The following is a 21,218-nucleotide window of genomic DNA, read 5'->3' as shown; positions in this document are numbered from 1 at the left end:
GCATCAGTTAAAGGGACTGAAGCTTCAGAAAGTCCAGGGCTTGGTGGCAGAAGGCTGGGGCCCTGGCAGAGCCCTGTGTTTCTGTATGAGTGTGCAGAGTCTATCCCAGCACCACCAGTGCAATTGTTTTTCTTGGCTGCCTCCTCTTGGTTACCCTTCTGAAGAGCTGTTCTTCAGTGCAGGTGAAGGAAATGGGTGTTAGCACTTGATTTTGGTACAGATTATTTAAAGACAGGAGACCCAGAATGCGGAAAGATTGTTTTTTTCAGGACAAGAAATACCAAGTAATAAAGAAAATGCTTTTGGATGGCTTGCGGGTGCATTCGGAGGGCAGAGAACTGCTCCCACTGCCTGCAGCCTAAACCTAAGGGAAAGACCTCATCTTTTTCTAAGCAGTTTTTCTTGGGTGGTTATTTTGTATTAGACTGTGAGTTCCCTTTTGCTAAAGGAGCGCTGTGATTTCTCTTCCAAGGGGATTCCTCTAGGTTCATTATTTTGACCTAAATTGTGTCCTTCATAGGTGACGGGGGTTTATAATTGTGTTTCTGCTTTAAATCTGCTTGCCCAAAGCAATGATTTTCCTCTACAGCTGCTTTTTTGTTAAATCCCCCCTCTCCCGAGAAGCTGTTGGCTGTTTGTCAATATGTGAGCTGTCTGTAGAACAGACTTCACTGGGCCGGCCGCTCACTATGAAATGGTGTCTCTAAAGTGGATCTTACCAGCTCGTGATCTCTGCCTGCCTCTTCCTTAGCCAGCCGAGTGGCTTTAAGGTGTACCCAACCCCTCTGTTTTAGCAAAGTTACATCAACCCTTGTAATGGCAAATACTGAACAACAAAAGGACCAAGGCCCAGTGGATGCTTAGCAAAGAGTTTGGAACTGCTGGGTTTTTCAGAGGTACATGGACCACCACCCCCCCCGCATTTCCTTCACATTTAGGTGTTGCAGAAATGGTATTCGTGGAGCTGTCAGCAAATGAAAATAACAGAAAATGTCATTTATCCTGCCTACCTCTTAGACATTTGTTCGGTCATATCAGCCAGGCTAAACATTACTGAGTCCAATGCATTCACAGTGGCACTTTGATTTCAGTGACACTGTTCTAGTGATGAACCTGAACCATGAACCTTGCAACATTCCTTTAATTCCACTCATTCTTCATACAGGGGCTCAATTACTGACGCTGTTAAAGGTGGAATAATTTTCATTATTCCATGTGAGGGTTTCCCCCTTTTTTTTTTTGAATGGGAATAGGTGTTAGGGAGAAAGGGAATTCTCTTTAATGCAGGCTGCATGTATCACTAATGGCACGAGGCTTTCTCCCAGAAGTAAGCCGAGGCATCGGAATCATAGATCATAGAATCAACCGGGTTGGAAAAGACCTTTAAGCTCATCAAGTCCAGCTGTTCGCCAGCACTGCCAAGGCCACCAGTAACCCATGGCACTAAAACATGTCACTCTGAGTTGATTTACAGATACCTCAATAGAAATAGTTGTATTACTCTGTTGTCTGCCCATAGGCAGTCACTGAGAGCTTTTCTTCTCCAAGGTACTTTTCTTGCCATAGATGTTTTGCAATATGTACATAGGGAAAAACCAATGCAGGTTTAACAGAGACTCTCTTGAATGCATTTTACGTATTATACTTCCAATAGTAGTAAGTATTTCTGGCAGCCTCTTAAGATATCCATTATTCATTCTTCATTAGCTGATATTGCAGTCTACCCAAGAAGTACAGCGTTCAGAGGTCTTGAAGATCAGTACGTGCTCGTATTTGCTAACCTGATTTTACTCAATATCCACCTATAGATCGGTGGTGTTAGAAAGTCAGGTGTTCAGCAACCAAGTCATGATTTTTTTAATACATAAATAGAGCTCAAGAAAGTGCCCAATAACATAAGGGGTTTGAAATGCAAAACTTTCTGAATTGGGTTATTCCTTTTTGCCTTGTGAATCACAGGATGGTTTCATTCTGTCAGTGAAACTGTTAAAACTAAAAAGGTGCCTTTTGATTCCCTTCTTGTATCGTGGTGACTTCATTCAGGGATCTAGAGGTTTAAAAAACTTCCCTTGTATCAGGTGGCTCAAAACAATCCTGAGCTTTCTTACGGCTGAGTCCTGATCTTCTGCTGTAATAAGAAGAGACTTTGGCTGCTGCACTGGTATCAAAAGGCCAGTATATAAAGAGTAGGGAAGGTTTACTCCCCTGCTTGGAACAGGACTCTTCAAAGTGCAATCCTGCTTTACTGTTGACACTGAAATAGTGTTGCTGGGGCTTTCCAGACCAGGATGTCTCAGAGGAGAAAGGCTCGTCTGCTGTCATCTGCTCCCGAGCATGGCAGGAGCACAGATTGCTTTACACGCTTCACTCCTGCTTCTTGCTCTGAGGACTCCTCAGTTCTAGGGTGTTTTCTTAGAGAAATGGTTGACATTTCCTCTATTCCAATGTGTAATTATTAATGACATATTTATTAATTAATTATTAATGATAACATTCTGGGGTTTTAGAGGTAAATATGGAGGTTGAAAACACCCTGACAGATCATTGTGTTTGCATGACAAGAACGTTTTAACTTCTGTGTCAGCTGGGCTGGCTTTTTGTGCTGTCCAGATGTTGCCACAGGAGCAAGCATGTACTCTGTTGTAATTGGAAGATGCTTTTTGCTGCTTTCCTTTAATTGAAAGGTATTTGTTGCTATTACTGGTTGTGAAGCGTATCCCTGTGTCTATGCTAGGGCTTCTGTATACATGTGTGCTATTAAAAGCTATAAATGAATGTCAGCCAATAAGGACTTTAGGCTTTAGAGAAAACAATCAAGACTGGCAAAAAATGATGCACGATACTCACAGATCAGACACATCTACAGCATTGCCATTTGTACTTCTCTCATTGTTTACACTGGTTATTATGGGGTGATGTGTATTACCTGCAGACTAGCTGTATTGAAAACTGCTTCAAAACAAAGGGAACAAACCCGTTTCACAGCAGTAAGAGTTACATATGTGTGCAGGTAAAACAATACAAGAAGAGCTGACAAGAGTCTTCTCCTCTGCAGTAGCTTCCCTGCTTTTGTACCCTGTTTTCTCTAACCCTTTCCTCTGCATTTGCTTTGGTATGTGTTATATGATGTAGGTTATCCAACAGTCTTCTTTTCAAGCGCCAATACTTATAAAAGATCACCAGTTATGCCACCTACAGACTACAAACACGAAACTACAGTCATTTGTGGTGTTCTTTTAGAGACATCGAAGGGTTTGTAAAAGTGCTTGTTTTGAGGACATTTTTCAGTATGTGTAAATAATGTGAGATATATATATATACACACACATGTAAGTCATTGACATTTGCCTTGTAGTTCTGATATGCCTTAAAATATCTATTTTAGGTTTGCCAGAACCAAATAGAGACAGTATATTCCAGGGACTGAGAATGGATCATGGGTTCTACACGTCTAAAGACTTTCTACCTTTGGTAGCAATGGCAAGTAAACCAGGTGAGTGGTATGTTTTCGTTGTAGTCATGGTCAGTAAGCAGCATATCCAGTTATGAAGCACCTCCCAGTGAATTCTTCTGGGGCAGGGTTTTCTCTTGTGTGTGGTCAGGAAAGTCATTATAGAATCAACATCATAGAATACCAAGTTGGAAGGGACCTCGGGGATCATCTTGTCCAACCTTTCTTGGCAAATCGTGACCTACGCTAGATGTCCAACCAGAATCTCCCCAGGAGTAACTTGTGCCCATCACCCCTTGTCTTTTCCATGGGACTCCCTGTAAAAAGGGAGTCTCCATCTTCTTTGTAGCTACACTTTGAACAGTGGAACGTGGTGATAACCCTAACCCTGAGCCTTCTCTTCTCCAGGCTGATTAAGCCCAGTTTTCTCAGCCTTTCCTCACATGGCTTCCCATCCTTTGGTCATCTTTGTGGCCTTTCTCTGGACCCTCTCCAGCCCATCCACATCTGTTTTGTATAGCAAGGACCAGAACTGATCACAGTGTTCCAGGCGCTGGCTGACATGAGCCGAGTGGGATGATGATTTCCTTATGGCTGCTGGTGATGCCCTTGCTGATGTAACCCAGCATCCTGCAGCGTGGCTCTCCCTTCACAAGTACCCGCTTTCCCTCTCAGTTTGGTACCATTCGTAGACTTGATCAGGGTACACTTGATCCCATCTTCCAGATCATCTATGAAGACATTAAACAGGCTTGGGCCCCATATTGATCCCTGGGGGACCTCGTTGGTGAGAGGTCACCCTCTAGTCACCACCGCACAGACAACTTGTCTACATCGTAACTTACCAGTACCTCTAGTGGGAGGCTGTAGGAAACCCACAGTCCTGGAGCCTGTAAAACAGTCATCGATAAAAATCTAAACATAATGGCAAATCATTACCCCTAATAAGCTATTTTTGTTATTTTGAATTATATTCCAGTGATGTCATAAGCTTGTATAAATTATCTTGATATAAATGGTATATAGAAGGTGGGCTTGGGAAAAATCTGTCATTAAAGAAGGTGTTGCTGACCCATATAAGCAGCTGCTTTCTGTATTGTTGATAAATGATTTGACTCGATCCCAAATTATGTGCTTTGCATGTTTTACAGATGCATCTTCCTTACCAAAAGAACTTAGAGTCTAAGACTCAGGACAACAGTAGTATGCCAGGAATTAATAAGACGCCACTTGCTTCATAGGCACCAAATGCAGTCTTGTTTTATGCTTTTACATCTTTGAATATGGAGATTGGCTGCGTTTGCTCTCCAAGAGTAGCTGCTTTCAGTGGCCCAGAGTGTGAAGTCGTAAGCCCCAGATGGATGTATGAGATGGGGCTTGTGATTTCTGTGTGACATTCCTTCGTGGTCTAGATTCCCCAGTGTGCAGATTGAAAAGCAAGAGATTCCATGTACAGTTACCTGTAGTAAACCTGTAGTATATATAAGTAGTATGTGGTGTTGTACATATGGTCACACACTTAACCACGCATACACCCTTTTTATCAGTTTGCACCTTTTTTATGTACAAACTGATCTTCTTAGCATTCAGAGATTTCTTTTAGCATCAAAGATTTGGACTTGATGATCTTAAAGGTCTTTTCCAACCTAGCTGATTCTAAGAGTCTGTGATCAACTTGGCTTGCCTGCTTATTTAGCAGGCTTTCCATAAGCAATGCGTTGAAGACTATATCTTCTGCAGCAAATTGTTCTGCATATAAAAGCAAAGTTTATTACCCCATTTTATGCCAAATATTTAGGAAGGGAAATTCTCGGTGCCATCTGTCCCATCTCTCTGCTGCTTTGATCGAATGCGTATTTATTTTGTCTTAAGCTAAAAGGGAGCTGAAATGGGTTGGGAGAAATGGGTGGGTTTGGGGTTTTTTTTGGTCGATTCTAAAGTTTATTATTCCGTGTGGACACATAGCACTTACGCACTATAAGTCACCTGCCTTCATGAAGACCTGTATCGCGTGATGCGCATCTTTGAAAGCATTGCACAGTAACCCTGTGGATTTGCCAGGATATGGAATGGTATTTTTTATACGTTAAGTCTACAACGATAAAAAGGATGAACTTTGAAGAAGTAGCCTTTTCTGAGTGACAGTAATAGATAGCTCTTTGGTGTTGTCTGTTAATTAACATGGTCTTTTTTGCTTAATTTTCCTCGTGTCTGTCTGTAGCTGCAGCCACCTCTTGCTCTCTAAAGCATGGGGTTTTAAACTGAAACACACATCCTTTTCTTTTTACTATGACAGTTCTCTAAATAATAGACATAATAGACTTATTCATAGTAAAGCACATAGTCTGCATGCTTATTAAGTTCTGAATACCAGTAGTTCATATAGTTTCCTCCAAAAGGAAAGTACAGATACAGAGACATGAACTTACCTTGGGAATGTTCTTTGTTCCCCTTGTTGTGATTGATCCATCCTAGAGTAGTCCTGTAAAGGCCCTCCGAGCTGCCATTCTCCTGCTGCACTTGGGCTTTTTCCGCTGCTTAATGTACAATTTTGAAGGAGCACATTTGTTAAAAAGGAATGAGAAAAGTTTAGAGGGAATTGTAGAATAAGAAACCTGTTTATAAATAGTAAATGCAGTGCTGTATACATCCGGGGTGTGGAGGGGGAGGAAATGAGAGCATTTGCCACACATTAAGCATTCCACAAATGGAGAGATAATATATGCATTAGGATGCTGTTGCTCACTCTGTTTGTATGTCTAGATTAAAAGCATTGTTTCTTTGACTGATACTTGTTTTTCTTTCCAATTGCATGTGCAAAGCTGCTACTAGAGCAGCATACTGGAGTTACACTGCAGCGAGCGCCTCCTGACTGAAATGATCACAGGCTCATGGCGAATATAGCTTTATATCATTTATGGCATTATTTGTTAAGTTGCCATAATTTGCCTAATCAAGTTAGCTGTATTTAAACTTGTGATGAAGTTTAGTCTCATACAAGGAACGCGCAGAGTTCAGTTTTACTTCTGTCTTTCTTGTATCATTGAACCATCAAATCCAGGCTGTAGGTGACGAACGCATCATGTCGTCATTCTCTCCAGGTAACTTTTTGGAACTCGTTTGTAGAAAGCCACTGTAGCTGAAATGTTTTCTCCCAGTGGAAGATGTAGGAATTACTGTCATAACACTGTTCTTTCTGCCTGATGTTCAGCTGCTGTACAGAATAGCCTCGGAGAACCATGTCACAGCCTCACACAGTGTTAGCGCCTTGTAGAAAACTAACTGAGAGCGGTAACTTTTACAGACTATTACACGACACTATCAACAACTGGCCACCTTTTGGTGAATGGCAAGCGTTCTTCTCTATAATCTCTGCAGAGGTGGTGTTGGGTTTTTAACTGGGAGGATAATGAATCTGATCAGAGAGAAACTTCTTAAATAGAAAGATCTCACAATGCTAATCTTAACCTGACGGGACCCACAATCCTACCAACGTGGTGTTGTTTGAATTCTTTCCAGATAGAAAGGTGCAGCTGCTTAGAGGACTGGCTATGAAATTATGTATATGGGCATATCTTAGAAATGGGAATAAAACTGTCTTTCAGTGGAGCAGAATAATTTGATAGTGACAGTCCATGCTTGGGAACTGTAAGATGCAATTCTACACTGCTTTGAGTACAAGTACCTTTTCAGCTGTCATGCAGAAATGGTTTCTCTACTTGAAAATGGGGTTTTCCTTTCATCTTTCAGGGATGTGTGCCTGTCACTCTCCGTTGCCATCAATACATGGAACTGTGATTGTACTTGGGGCAGGAGACACTGCTTTTGACTGTGCAACATCTGCTTTACGCTGTGGAGCTCGTCGCGTGTTTGTGGTCTTCAGGAAGGGATTCACTAATATCAGGGCTGTCCCAGAGGAGGTAAAACTGGGTAATAGCATTTATGAGAGGGCATATTGGTGGTTATTTATACAGGACCTGAATGAGCGCTACAGGTCAAGACATCTACTAAAGGTTTTCTTGGTAAAAAAGCTCTTCAGATGTATAAATGCTTATTAAAGATCGGAGGCTCGCTTTATATAGTCTCTGTACAAATGATTTTCCTCTGCTGTACCTGTTCCCTGTAACATCAGAGAGAGGCATTTGCATACAGGGGAAAATTGTCTCGTAAATTAGAAAATACAGTAAATTTTTCTAACCTTGGGAGCACACCAGAAATCAAATGGTCATTTGAGTCTTGGACGTGACTCTTCGAGTCATGGTTAGATCCTAGAATGATGCCTCCTGGCTGCTGTTTAATGAACCCCTGTGATTGGGACGTTGCCTTTGGTGCCTATAAAATCTTGTGCAAAGATTACTTACAGTGATTTTGGCTTTGAATAACTGCCAGTGGCAATAGAACAGTGTCATTCATCACAGATTTCAGCGTTCAGTTTGATTTTCTAGGTCGGCTTTGCACGTCAGCATTTATCAGGACATCTGTACGATTTGAAACCGATTCTGCTTCCTCAATATCTCTGTGCTACAGGAGGGATTTTTCAGATAGATTTTCGGTTTTTTTGGTGATCTTTTCCCATTAGCATTTACTTTGTACACTTTGCACTCTGACGTACTTTAAGGTATCAAGATGTGGATCTTTATAATGAGGTTTATGGTAGTTTGGTTATCAACAGATAACCAAGACGGTGGGCATCTTACAGGTCCCATAGGAGGGGAATGGAGGTGCAAAAAAAGGTAGTGGAGTGTTTCTTGATCCATAATTGCACTTCCCGTAAGAATTCTGGACATAATCACACAGTATCACAGTATGCTAGAGATTGGAAGGGACCTCAAAAGATCATCTAGTCCAATCCCCCTGCCAGAGCAGGAACACCTAAATGAGGTTACACAGGAATGTGTCCAGGCGGGTTTTGAATGTCTCCAGAGAAGGAGACTCCACAACCTCCCTGGGCAGCCTGTTCCAGTGTTCCGTCACCCTCACTGAGAAGAAGTTTCTTCTCAAGTTTAAGTGGAACCTCTTGTGTTCCAGTTTGTACCCATTACCCCTTGTCCTATCATTGTTTGCCACTGAGAAGAGCCTGGCTCCATCCTCGTGACACTCCCCCTTTATATATTTATATACACTAATAAGGTCCCCCCGCAGTCTCCTCTTCTCCAAACTATAGAGACCCAGCTCCCTCAGCCTTTCCTCATAAGGGAGATGCTCCACTCCCTTCATCATCTTAGTCGCCCTGCGCTGGACTCTCTCCAGCAGGTCCCTGTCCTTCTTGAACTGAGGGGCCCAGAACTGGACACAATATTCCAGATGCGGTCTCACCAGGGCAGAGTAGAGGGGAAGGAGGACCTCTCTCGACCTACTGACCACCCCCCTTCTAATACACCCCAGGATGCCATTGGCCTTCTTGGCCACAAGGGCACAGTGTTGGCTCATGGTCATCCTGCCATCCACTAGGACCCCCAGGTCCCTCTCCCCTACACTACTCTCTAACAGGTCGTTCCCCAACCTATACTGGAACCTGGGGTTGTTCCTGCCCAGATGCAGGACTCTACACTTTCCCTTGTTATATTTTATCAAGTTTCTCCCTGCCCAACTCTCCAGCCTGTCCAGGTCTCGCTGGATGGCAGCACAGCCTTCTGGCGTGTCAGCCACTCCTCCCAGCTTAGTGTCATCAGCAAACTTGCTGACAGTACACTCAATTCCCTCATCTAAATCATTGATGAAGATATTAAATAATACTGGTCCCATGACGTTGCTGAAGCCATTGCACAGACTCGTGTGCTATTCAGGTACTTAGCCACTCCAGAATCAGCTTTCATTCTGAACCAAGATCTTTGTTAGCAGCATGGGTAAATTCCTCGGTGTTGTCAGTACTCATCCAGTCATGCAGTGGCCTTGACATAAAGTGAAATAAAAGCAGCTTCGGGTAGTAACAGCCATACTAGAATGATGTCAGCTTGGAGATTACGTGTCCAAAGAAGTTGTCATGTGAACAGAGATCATGGAATCCCAAAGACTTTGCTAAGGCAAAATGCTGTTTGGCTTCAGCACTTCTACCACAGCAGAGATTCAGAAGATCTGAAGTTTGGATGGAAACTTCTTTGCGCACAGTAGTCAGCATTTCGTGACACCTTAAAGTCAGAGTAAACACTAATCAGCGCATGGATGTAATTAATAGTGGGCCTCTTTTTTAAAGACACAGATTCTTCCATGAGGGAGCTCTTTCAGAGGAGTTACACATATTCATAGTAACAGGAACGATAAGAAAATAGAGTAGAGAAGTATTTGCATTGCAAATTTGCCTACTGCCCCTGTCTAGAGCTGCTTGATCCGGTAGTATGGGAGGCCCTGAAGTTGGTATTGGGATGACTGTCTGTAGACAGATAACTTCTATTAGCATCCTGAGTTGAAAACTGGGTTATGGTGCGTTGTTGGGTTTGGGTTGGGTTTTTGAGTTCTGTACAGCAATGCTCAAGGTATGTATTCTCTTCTTCTACCCTACAGATGGAACTCGCCAAAGAGGAGAAGTGCGAATTTCTGCCTTTCCTTTCCCCTCGCAAAGTCATCCTTAGAGGTGGGCAAATCGTTGCCATGGAGTTTGTTCGAACTGAACAAGACCCTGATGGAAACTGGAAGGAAGATGAGGATCAGGTTGTCCGTCTGAAAGCTGATGTGGTGATCAGTGCCTTTGGCTCCATTTTAAGTGACAATAAAGGTAACCCTGACTAATGCATTCTGGAAATGCTGATTGTTTTTTAGCTACAGCTGTTTCTTGTCCTTTGACAGTGTTGTGAAATGAGTCTTCTGGAGGAAGACCGGAGGAATTCCTCACAGGAATTTCTTTGTCCTTTAGGTTTGCCTCTTAAGAACAGAGGAGCCTGATAACAAAGGAGTTTTCTGTGTATCACTGTATGGAGTGCATCACTGTCTATAGGAATTCAGATTAGAGGTGCACTTGTTCAGTATATTTTGCTTTCCTCTCTGTAAGTGGGATCTCAAAGAATACTCTTGGGGATTTCTTCTGGTCTCACTAATTGACTTTAGAGAAACTCATTATACTGTAACTTTAAACTGAACTAATCTGATCTCTGGCACCTTCCTTTTACCTATTAAATTAAGTACGAATTAAGATCGATTCATTATTCTGGTTCAGCTGGTCTGGGTATCACTCATTTCTTGTGCATATGCAAGAGAACTGTGGCTTCTCTCATATATACCATATTCATTAAATTCACCCATGCTTGTCATGGCTTGTCTCATTATTTAGTTGCACTTTATAAGCTTTGTCTTAAATAACAATTATATAGTTCCACATTCAAGATCTAGGCATTGGCACGAAGGTGGCATTTCAAGGACTGAAGGAGTTATCTGGGTGTAGCAGGGAGCTGAAGAACATGAGTGCAATAAGAACATGGGAACTGAGCAGAGCTCAGACTGTTCTCTGACACGAGGTTAGATTGAAAGAGCTCAGGCAAATGCATCAGATGTGCCTTGGAAGTAAAAAAACCCACTGACTCAGCAGAAGACAGGTTGATAAAATGGATAGATCTTCAGCCTGCAGATGCTCATCAAGCTTAGTGAGTTCTGGAAGGCTTAGTGCTCAGTGTGCCTACCTCTCCAGGGCACAGTCACGCCAGCCAATTAACCCGTGACATGTTGTCATGGTCTTTTGGGTATAACTGCTCTGACAGAGGACTTGGCAAGTGCTTCAGAGTGCGTGCCACCAGAAGAGATCATAATCAGATGCTGGTTCTGCCAGTGTAAATGGCATTTCAACTTTCCTCAGCGTAATGTGGGTTTGTGAGTCTTTTCAATCAAGGAAATCATAAATCTAAAATCATCTAAGCAGAGGCTGAATCTGAATGAGCTACTCAGTGCTTCTTGTTCACTAGTCCAGTCCTGCGTAAAGTTAAACCATCATACAGCCATGAGTCTGAACTCTCTCCTGTAGTAAAAAGGCAGGATCAACCTCGTTCCTGAGGGACACGTGAAGTTAATTCCAGGATCATTCCTATCTTGTGTGTGTTACTATTGCTTTAGGATAGGTTCATGTGGCCTAGACTGTTATCTAGACAGCAGCTGTACCCTAGAACAAAATCAGATTGGTAAAGCAAATCTTAGTCTATGCCATTAGTAGGTTTTGTTGTGATTCACAGACCCAATGATAAAGCAGTGATTCTGTTTTCTCCTGCATTAAAATGTGTTTCAGCTAAAAGGTTGGACGTAGTGTGTTGCTTAGCCATACTACTGTGCCAGTCTGGTATCTCCTAGTTAGCATTCACTGTCTAAATGAGTTGTTGTGAGGTTTTTAAATAGGAACCTAAAATGGGAGGGGAGCAAAGTCATGCTGATCAGAGAGTTATTTACCCTGGGGGGGAAGCAATACACCTCAGTTTCACAGTGTGCTTTTGGTGACACTGCTATTAGAATAACAATCACTTTACAAGGAAAAATGCCAGGCATTTGTTTCGGATGTTATGAAAATGAAAAGGAATTAGGACTTGAGGGAATCAATTGTTTATTTCAAGCGTAACCATTTTGGTTGCTTTTAAATCTATTTTCGGGCTAAGCTGTCTTAATGAAAGTCAGATTTGCTCTTCACCATTGAGCGGGATTGCAACCAAACCTCCAGGTTACCTCCACGTACGTAATGGGGGACGACGACTGATGACGGGGACCACAAAAACCCCCCAGCAGAACACTCCACCAAAATAAAACAAAAGGAAACCCCAAATCATCTTCTGTTCTTAGTGCTGGGTTTAGAAAAGGAAGCCCATTTTTGTATTTTGTATTCAAAAGATGGAGATATTCTCCATCAAAAGATGAAAATACTGGAGGTGCTCAAACCTGGGCAGTGTGATGGCCAAACTGATCGGATGTTGAACTTGACCTAACTTTGAAGAAGGGGATGGAGTAGGTGACCTCCAGAGGGCCCCTCTAGTCTGAATTATTCTATGACTGGCAGTGTTCAAGGCCAGGTTGGATGGAGTCTTGAGTGACATGGTTTAGTGTGAGGTGTCCCTGCCTGTGACAGGGGGTTGGAACTGGATGATCTTAAGGTCCTTTCCAACCCAAACCATTCTATGATTCTGTGACTGGATGACTGAGGTGCAGGTTCAATAAATGTGTTAATTGTTGCTGATAGAAAGAGCTCTGTCATAGAATCATAGAACTGCTTTGTTTAACAAGATATTAGCATGTGGGTAACTTATTTCTGCTCTCAGATTGCAGAAATAGCTCATAGGTTAGAGAACTTTTTATTGTCCTCAACAAGATGCTTCCGATTCTTGCACGGTAGCCGCTACATTTACACGTGCTCACAGTAGGTATTTAGTCTGTTTGGTTTTGTAGAAATGAAATGCTGGTTGTGTTTTTAAGCAACAATTCTAGTAGGTATTCATCCTCCCATTGGGGATCATAGAAACGCACCATTAATTTAAGAAGATGGACTCCTAAGGCCATTTTATGCTCGGGAAGTTGCTAATAGACAAAACAGGAGAGTTGCCTTCTAGACCATTGTAAGAACATTGCCTCTTTACTGAAAGCAGTAAAAAAGCCCCTCAACAAATAGTTCAAATCAAACCGCTGCAGATGGAGTGATAAATATGTTTTGCTTTTTGTTGGGGAAAACCAGGTTTTTCAAGCACAAGCTGGTTTTTTTTCACTGTACAGCTTACCAAAGCCTTCAAAGCATCACAACTGACCTGTACCAACAAAGGCACGTGAAAGAATTCTGTCCCTTTCCTCATGTTCCTGCTCTTTTGCTTTGTTATTTTGGAGGCCTCTGGCATATTAGTGACTGAGTGGAATACCTTCTGTCACCATTCCAAATTGCAGCTACTCAATCGATATACAAATGTAATTCTGTGTACAGCCTTCTTAACACCAGGCCAGTTGGTTTTAAAGGCTCAACTTGGAATAACCACTTGCTTACCTATTTAGTTCCAATAAGGAAAAGGGAACCATTTGGTTGGACTGCAAAATTGTCCCTGTTCTGATTTCTTTTCCTCAATTTCTGAGAAGAACCTGGACTTTCTGAAGAGAACCAGGGAGAAATTATGGGAAATAGCACACTTGCTCAACATGTACGTGCAGTGCGGCACAGGGGAGTAAGGCAGGATGGAAGACAATGTAAGTTTAGTTAAGCATTCTATTTAGTGGGCAGCAGTAAAGAGAAAGGATTCCCATGTATCGGAGCACTAAATTTTAGCATGTTAATGTCGTATTTTATTTTCCTGGAGAGAGACAAAAGGGGAATGCAGAAATACCCGTGCAAACTCCAAATAGCGCCTTTGCAAAAACCCCATCATAAGCTACTTGCAAGGGCAAAATAGAGTATATGAAATGTTTGGTAATAAGCAGCTACTGCATTGCAAGTGAAGGGTAAAATTCAATTTCAGATTCCTGGCAATCATTCACAACTTTCAGATATTTTGCTTTTACTTTTAGGGCAACTTTCATCTTGCTTGGGAGCTGCAGCAGCAAAGCCCAAGTGGCTTAGTAAAGGTCTTACTCTAGTAAGAGTCTAACTACTGCCCCCCTCGGTATAGTTCAACATGCAGGCAAGAGGAATCTGCCCAAGTAGCTTACAATGTTATTAAGCCTCTCATAATTAATACTTATTACTATAGATTGACAAACATTTCCTGGGGAAAAAAGGGAAAGAGCTTGCATAGCTCTAAGCTTGTAAGGTTTCCGTTTTCCTTTGTACAGATGACACAGATGGCAGCAAACCTGCAATGAGTGTGGAGTTTCTTCATGCAGCTTGCTCAAATGACGAGGTAACTTCATCCTCCAGGCACTGAAGCCTTGACTATGCAATGAGAGGCTAGGAGGGAGGAAGAGAGGCGGCTGGGGTGCCCCAGTTGGGAATGCCCCCAGGGGTGAGCTGGTGTCTCCCTGGGAGCAGAGCATCTCCCTCACACCCACAGAGTGCACTTTTAGTCACCAGAATTCACTAAGAATTGTCCTCTCAACCTAAATTTATAGAGATTCACACGATTCCTACTGAAATAGGTAGGAGTGTTCCTGCTGAGTCATTTGGAATATGATTTTTCTCTACAAATAGGTTTATGGAATGAGTCGGAGTACAGCAGTTCTACACCCTGAAATGATGAGCTATTTCCAGTATCCTAAAGGGGCTTCCTGATGACTTCTAAAGCCCTGTTAACTTACATCAGGAATTCTGCTCCTTCACTCTGCACATTTGCTTGCTGGTGACAGGCAGAAAACAAAGTCAGTACCAGCCTCTCCTAGCGTACATGGATCCAGCTAAACCACTTCTTAATCCTGGTTCCATGTGCTGGTGTGGCAGAGACTGTAGGAAGCAGGCTTGTGCCTTTATTTGCTGGGCATTTGGACAGGGCAATGTCAGCAGTTAGTCTGCTGCTGCATCTGACAGCCCTAGTTTTGCATCTGAGATGAAGAAAGTTGCAGTCTGTTTGTATGTTTCTGAAGTGATGTTGCTGTTGGAAAGGAATTCTGGAAGATGGATATCAAAAATAACATCAATGAGCTACTAAAGCTAAAATTACAGGAACTTATGAAATTGGTTAAACATAAAAACCATTAAACTGTTTATTGAAGCTTCACAGATATACTGCAGCTAATGAGCATTTCTGCTATTTAAATAAGCCCAAATTGAACACACATTACATGGATACGTAATTAGTCATGGCAGTCAAACGCACACAGGCTCACTTTTAAAGCTTTATTTGAGGAATCTTTTCCATTTGATTTGTTTTGTTAATTAAAATATTTTTTCTGTGTTCACTTATATTTTAATATTGTTTTTGCAAGCGCTGTAATTTGCTGCTGCGTTCCCATTTGTGTGTGTTTGCTCCGTGAATACAGCAGATTTGGACTATATATTCAGAGTCGTCCTTTTGTTTGGTGTTATTTGTGTTAGCGTCACTTGATAGCATCAGAATAATTCAATTGCATGTTGTCTTTCATCCAGAAGGATCTTTTCAGATGATATATAATACCTCCCCAGGATATGGAGGAGAAGGCAGCACAGCCGCTTTGAATTCACAAGAGAAAAGCTATGTTAGTTTTAGGCATGGGAGTGCATGGATTTTAACGACTGTCTTTTCTTTTCTTTACTCTGTCCCAAATCATGCACCAAAACCCCCATTAGGTATCTAGTTTGCTTATTGTTCAGTGCCAAAGAGCGATTCAGAGAACCAGTATTTGGGGTTGCCTCCTTTCAAGCTCAGGTTTGGCTCTTAGACTCTTTCTTAGGGGCAGAGAAAGGGCTTCTCTTTCTGCAGGCGCTCTAGGACGTGGTCCCTTCTGCCTCACAGTGTCCCTGGGTACCAGATCCAAACTGGGAGGACATTAGGGACTCTTCCATAAAGATGCTTTTAAATCGTGCCCTTATTTTACTTAACCTGCATCTCGATATCTGCTGGATACTGTGTCAGCCCTGCTACCAAGGAAATGTTCTTTCCCAGCTGGAATAATACTGGTTAGGCAGACAAATCCACAGGCCCCGGGGAGATGCTTCAGGTGAGGGTTATGTTGGGCATTCTTTGCTTTCGGTATAATTATGTCTAGACAGCTATTTTAGCACAAAGCAACCCGAAGGTAGGTCTGAGAAACGCTATAGGTTCAAGATAACAGAGGCTGTACCCTGGTTTTTTCCACGAGATGAAATAAGTTGTCAGAATGGCTAGTTTTACATAATTTCGTCTGAGAAACTCCATCTCTGATAACAAGTTGCCTTCTAACATCTTCACTGTGGTTCAGGGAAACAAAAATCACCTATTAAATCCCCAATACCAACTCCTGCAGCACCAAGGGTTTTTCCAAGCATGTCTTTACAAGCCTTCTTGTATTTACCTTGCGAGAACTGTCCAGACCACATGCTGAGCTGGTATCACTGCGTGCAGGAAGTTATCTTATACGTGGCAAATAGAAGATGGTCAAAAGCTTTCTGGAAGTGCAGACAGGCAGAGGCAGAGCGAGAAAGTTAATCTATTGGTGTCGAAATGTTACTAGAATAGTCTTAATAAAACCATCAGCCATTGTGAGCACTTCCCTTGAAAAGCAAACACCCACAAACCAGCAAAACCAGGCAAGCAAAGCAGCCTGAACCCTCCTTTTCCAGACTGGAAGATGTCTCCATCTGAAGGTTGTGTGATCTTTCAGCAATCCAGATATTTTTCAAGGAAACCATTTCATAAGGTTTGGATGCTGTTACTACGCAAATAGTATTTGTGCCAAGTTAAGCCACCGAGTGCATGCAGGGTGGGAGGGATCGTGCAGGCGATAGGTCTTGCAGATAGATTCAATACTTCTGTTCTGAAAACCTGCTGCAGTCTTTCAGCTTCGAGCTGTCTCCTCTGAGTCTGCCTTCTGAACCAGTCGCATTATAAATACTTCGGGTTCGAGTCCTCTGTATATGCCAAGGGGTAAAGGTTGGACTTGATGATCTTAAAAGCCTTTTTCCAACCTGGTTGATTGTGTGAGAGCGTAGGTGGCACACGTAGGTGACGATGTTTGTGCTTTGCTTCCTATTTTGTTGGTTTGCCCTTGGTTATGCACAGCCCCTGCTTTGAAATTCACTTCTATTGCATGATTTGGGGGTGAAGGGAGATGCAGCGCCTGGGAAGAAAATGCCATCACGATGCTCGACGAGAAACCTGCATCTGAAGCTGGTGTAGACTCAGGCGTGCGCTTGGGCAATACTTTGCCCTCGCATTGCCTTAAACTGGCAGGTTCCTCTTTTCCATATATGACAGCACAACTCCATCAGTTTAATTGACCTTGGCAATCTGCATCTGCTAGTGGTGTGTCCCTGAGGGACGGTGCAATTTTAAGCTGCATTTTATTGCAGGATCTTCACTTCCCGTAGACAACGCTCTATTGAAACCCTTCCCTTTCAATACATGCCATCAATGTTTGCTCCAAATCTTTGTGGAAATGTGATTCTCTTCATGAAGCTCCTTTGTAATAAAGCCATTTAAAAATGCAGAATAGACATAATATAGAGCAAGATAACCCTACACCACCACCCCCCACTCACCCCGAGCATTTATGTGTATTTAATGCCATGGAGTATAAAAACTTCCTTTCCTATCTGCTCATCTGCAGTATGTTTAAGGACAATAATAGTTCGTGCGCAGAATGCCTGTATATGTCATTTAGTAATAGGAAAAAGATAAGGTATCTTAATGGTACATTCAAAAAAATCAGGAATTGCAGTGAAAAAGATGCAAAATCCATTGTGTTCACGTAAGCATTTCATTTCGATTGTGGCTTTATGGTTCTATCCATATCAAGTTTCCAAGTGAGCCGTACTTTTGGGATATTCTGAGTTGAAATACGAAGTCCGGCTGGTTTTGGCTTTATTGAAACCTACCTTTTTCAGCACGAAAATTCTTTAAAACCAAACACACTTTGTCAAAGCCAAAGCTTCGATCGCATCGCATTTCCTGGTGGCAAACGGTTCCATCTGAAAATGCTCCATCAGGTTTAATAATGACCTGTCACAAAGGAGCAGAGTGTTTCTGTTGTGAGGGTTGAGAAATGGGGGAAGGAAATTCGGGAGATCAAAAGGAATTTCTAGAAATTGCATCAGAGGCGTTGGGGTTTGGGTTTAAATGGCACAATGTCGGAAGCTGTACAAGAGAGCGGATGGCCGCATATTCAGGAGAGGAGGATGTTGATACGGGAAGTGCAGCACAAAGCTCCGCGTGGAGGGAAAGGGAGAAAATGTGGTTTTCCTTTGTTAGTATTGTTCATCAATAGCATTTTCAGAAGTGCTCTGCTTTCTTTCCCTGCGAGATGGATAATGCCAGTGAGAATGACTTTGGGAATCCCAGCTTCTGGAATACGCACTGTGTTCTCAGGGAGTGACCAGAAGAACATCAGCACCGCTTATTTCTTGAGCCTATGCTGAGTCAGTCACTTAGTGTGACATTGGTGCACCTTTATTTCCTTCACAAGTCTGGCTTTGCAGTCATTCAGGACCCGGTTACTACTCTGATACTCCCAAACTGCTGTTCCGTATCACGTGTGCTGCTTTTCCGTCATCGTCCTCTTAGTAATTGCATGCTTCCACTTTTCCTTTCTACTTTTTCCTTCTGCTGTAAATGAAGTAAGAGAAAGAACTCGAACCTGCTTTTCTCATTGTTACCAGTGTGCATTTGATGGATTTTAGCACCATTTTCTTTCTTCTACTAACGTATTTGTCATTCCCTTTAATTACAGTCAGAGAGGCCATGGCACCTATCAAGTTTAACAGATGGGGTCTTCCTGAAGTAGATCCAGAAACGATGCAAACAAGTGAACCCTGGGTTTTTGCAGGCGGTGACATTGGTGGTCTTGCTAACACCACAGTGGAATCAGTAAACGATGGAAAACAAGCTTCCTGGTACATGCACAGATACATACAGGTGATTGTTTTAAAGTATTCTTCTCTTTCCCACTTCTATCTGCTTTTAGATGCTTTTAAACATAATTTCATTGTGGTTCAGGTTAAATATAAAAGGTGTGATAAGGTCATACCTTGATTACCTGGTGGTTTGAGCATTACAGATGCATTCAGCTTGGATCACATACTTCAGCTTGAGTAGCTGAGCCCAGCCTTAACACTGCAATCTAAGCAACGTGTTCTTTGTTCGTGGCCCCAGCTCTGAATTCCACTCGGATGCAGCAAGCATCCCTGCACAGTGCAAGCAGAAGTCAGAATTGGGTAACTGGGGAAAAGAAGGGAGACCATCAGTGTTAAAAAGTGAAATCTCCCAGTAGTGCCTGAAGAATCACCTGGGGAAGACGGTTTTAGCCTCCTAACACTTGGCAGAGCACTCATGATTTACACCGGAGCCACAGTTTGCTCTGAGGAGGCTGACAAACGGGACCCGAGAACCCGATAGGAAAAAATGCACAGGGGAAAACAGTGCAAAGGAGAATTTACCTGAGAAAGGTGAGTTTAAGGGTTACAGACTCAAAACCCCCTGGTAGCTGGGTATTCCCCCTTGGTGCTCCTTGCGTGTCGCTGCCCTCGTTTTTGTAGTAAAAGAAAGAGCGTGATTCCTAGGGGAGCTGCATAGGAGCCTTCTGAGACAGGAGAGCCAGGCTGTGTGTGCAGAACCAGCTGACAGAGCGTGCTCGTGGTGCAAGGAACTTTTTAGAAACACGGTACGTGATTCATTCTCCCACAGAAAAGGGATTTGAACAACTGAAGTTGGGACTGTAACAGCTCGCTGTCTTTCTCCCCCATCCATCTGCTCAGAGCCTCTCTGATTGCATGTTTGTGCAGTTTCATGCTGTTGGGGTCTGATTTCACTTCCTAAAAATACTTCAACCGAAAGCTTGTTGTTAGTATCTGTGCATATTTTTTATCACTTGTTCTCAAGCGCTGTTTGTGTCCTGCCTCCTTAGACCCTATGAAAATGCTGAGTGTGAAGCATCTTTAATCCCTGACCCGCTTCCTTCATTTCTCAGTGCACAGTGAATTGGGGTAACTGTGACAGGGGGAGAGAGGGATATCTCCTCCTTTTTGTCTCCTTCCTCTTTAACCTCTAGAAATACACCCATCGCTTCAAACCCCTCCTTTATCATGTTGCTTCCTCCTCAAAACTCCCTTCCCACCCAAACCTCCCCCCCCGAATGCATTTAATACCTTGGAAAAAAATCTGAATAGTCATGGCTTGAGAATTGGAGTTTTAAATCAAGCAGGCTTGTGGTCTTAGAGCATCGCTGGTACCCTTTGCAGGTTTCAAGGCAGCTTATTCAACCTTACAGTCTCCCCAGGAAGCTAATGGGAAAGCCTTACAGCAATCTTCACGGGAAGGTTTCCAAATGTCAAGTGTCACCTTTCCAGCTGTTAGATGAATGGGTTGCCCAGGGGCATTTATTTGGATGTGCAGCCCTTGTAAAATCTGGTTGCTGCGGTGCACAGTGCTGTAATGTGGCAATTTAGTTCACCAGCAGTTTGGACCTGGTAGAAATTGTAGTGGCTGGAGGAGAGTTTGGCTTTTAAAGCTGTTTAGAGGAGGATTGTGTTAACATGATGTTTATAGGGCTGGCTTTGTGCATGTGTGTGCATGACTTCCATTCACAGCCCCGTGTTCTGGAACCTTCCCGTATGAAACGAGAAAACACTCTTACACCCTGCCTTGTTTTCTCTCTGCTGTGAGATTCTAAGGCAAGCAGCCTCCCTGTGACCCCTGTGCGTGGAGTACACGTTAAATGTTAAGTAAATACATGGATACCACCTCTCCGTTTTCATTTGAGTTACTGCCGTTCCCCAAACGGCCAGCTATCGCAGAGCCGGCATCTGTAAATAATGTGGTCAGCCTTTAGCAAAGTACAACTGTTCCATAGGGTTTCTCACCCAGCCCAAGACCATGTCAAAGCCTGAAACTCAAACCCACCCCCCTGCCTACTTGCAGCGTGCGCTGTTTGGCCGGCACGCTGTTTGTATCCCAACCTACTCCAGGCAAAAGGCTAAGCAAACAGATGGGCCTGATAACGTGCCCTGAAACTCCAGCTCTGGCACGTGGTCAAATGAAGGATGAGATCCAGACTCAAGGACTCTCCAGCAGCAATGCCGTATGTTCGAAACCGGGAGTTATTTACAGAAGCTTCTTGGCTGCTCTTATGCTGGAAACTCTCCATCATTAGTTGCCTAAATAGCTCCTGCCTCTTAACATAGTCCTCCTGCTATACGAAGCATGGGTTCACCTCAGAAATTGTTGCCTGCAGCTGTGTCAACTTAGTTTCTATTAACATGACCAATCAAAGCCTAACTAAGGAAAGT

General features: G+C 42.9%; 1 protein-coding gene across 1 annotated transcript in view; it reads left to right on the top strand.

Moving 5' to 3' along the window:
- Positions 1 to 21,218, top strand: part of DPYD (dihydropyrimidine dehydrogenase) — a gene marked incomplete at its 3' end in the record, with an annotated part of 352,887 nt that overhangs the window by 165,006 nt on the left and 166,663 nt on the right. The window contains exons 9-12 of the mRNA XM_080623761.1: positions 3,386 to 3,493; positions 7,202 to 7,371; positions 9,953 to 10,163; positions 18,665 to 18,849. Coding sequence (XP_080479887.1) covers positions 3,386 to 3,493; positions 7,202 to 7,371; positions 9,953 to 10,163; positions 18,665 to 18,849 — 674 coding nt within the window. The remainder of the gene's footprint in view (positions 1 to 3,385; positions 3,494 to 7,201; positions 7,372 to 9,952; positions 10,164 to 18,664; positions 18,850 to 21,218) is intronic.

This window comes from Psittacula echo, assembly GCF_963264785.1.
Source record: "Psittacula echo genome assembly, chromosome: 7".
In the NCBI taxonomy this organism is placed as follows: Eukaryota; Metazoa; Chordata; class Aves; order Psittaciformes; family Psittacidae; genus Psittacula; species Psittacula echo.
Note: the sequence above shows the minus strand (reverse complement) of the source record. Positions and strands in the feature narration are given on the sequence as shown.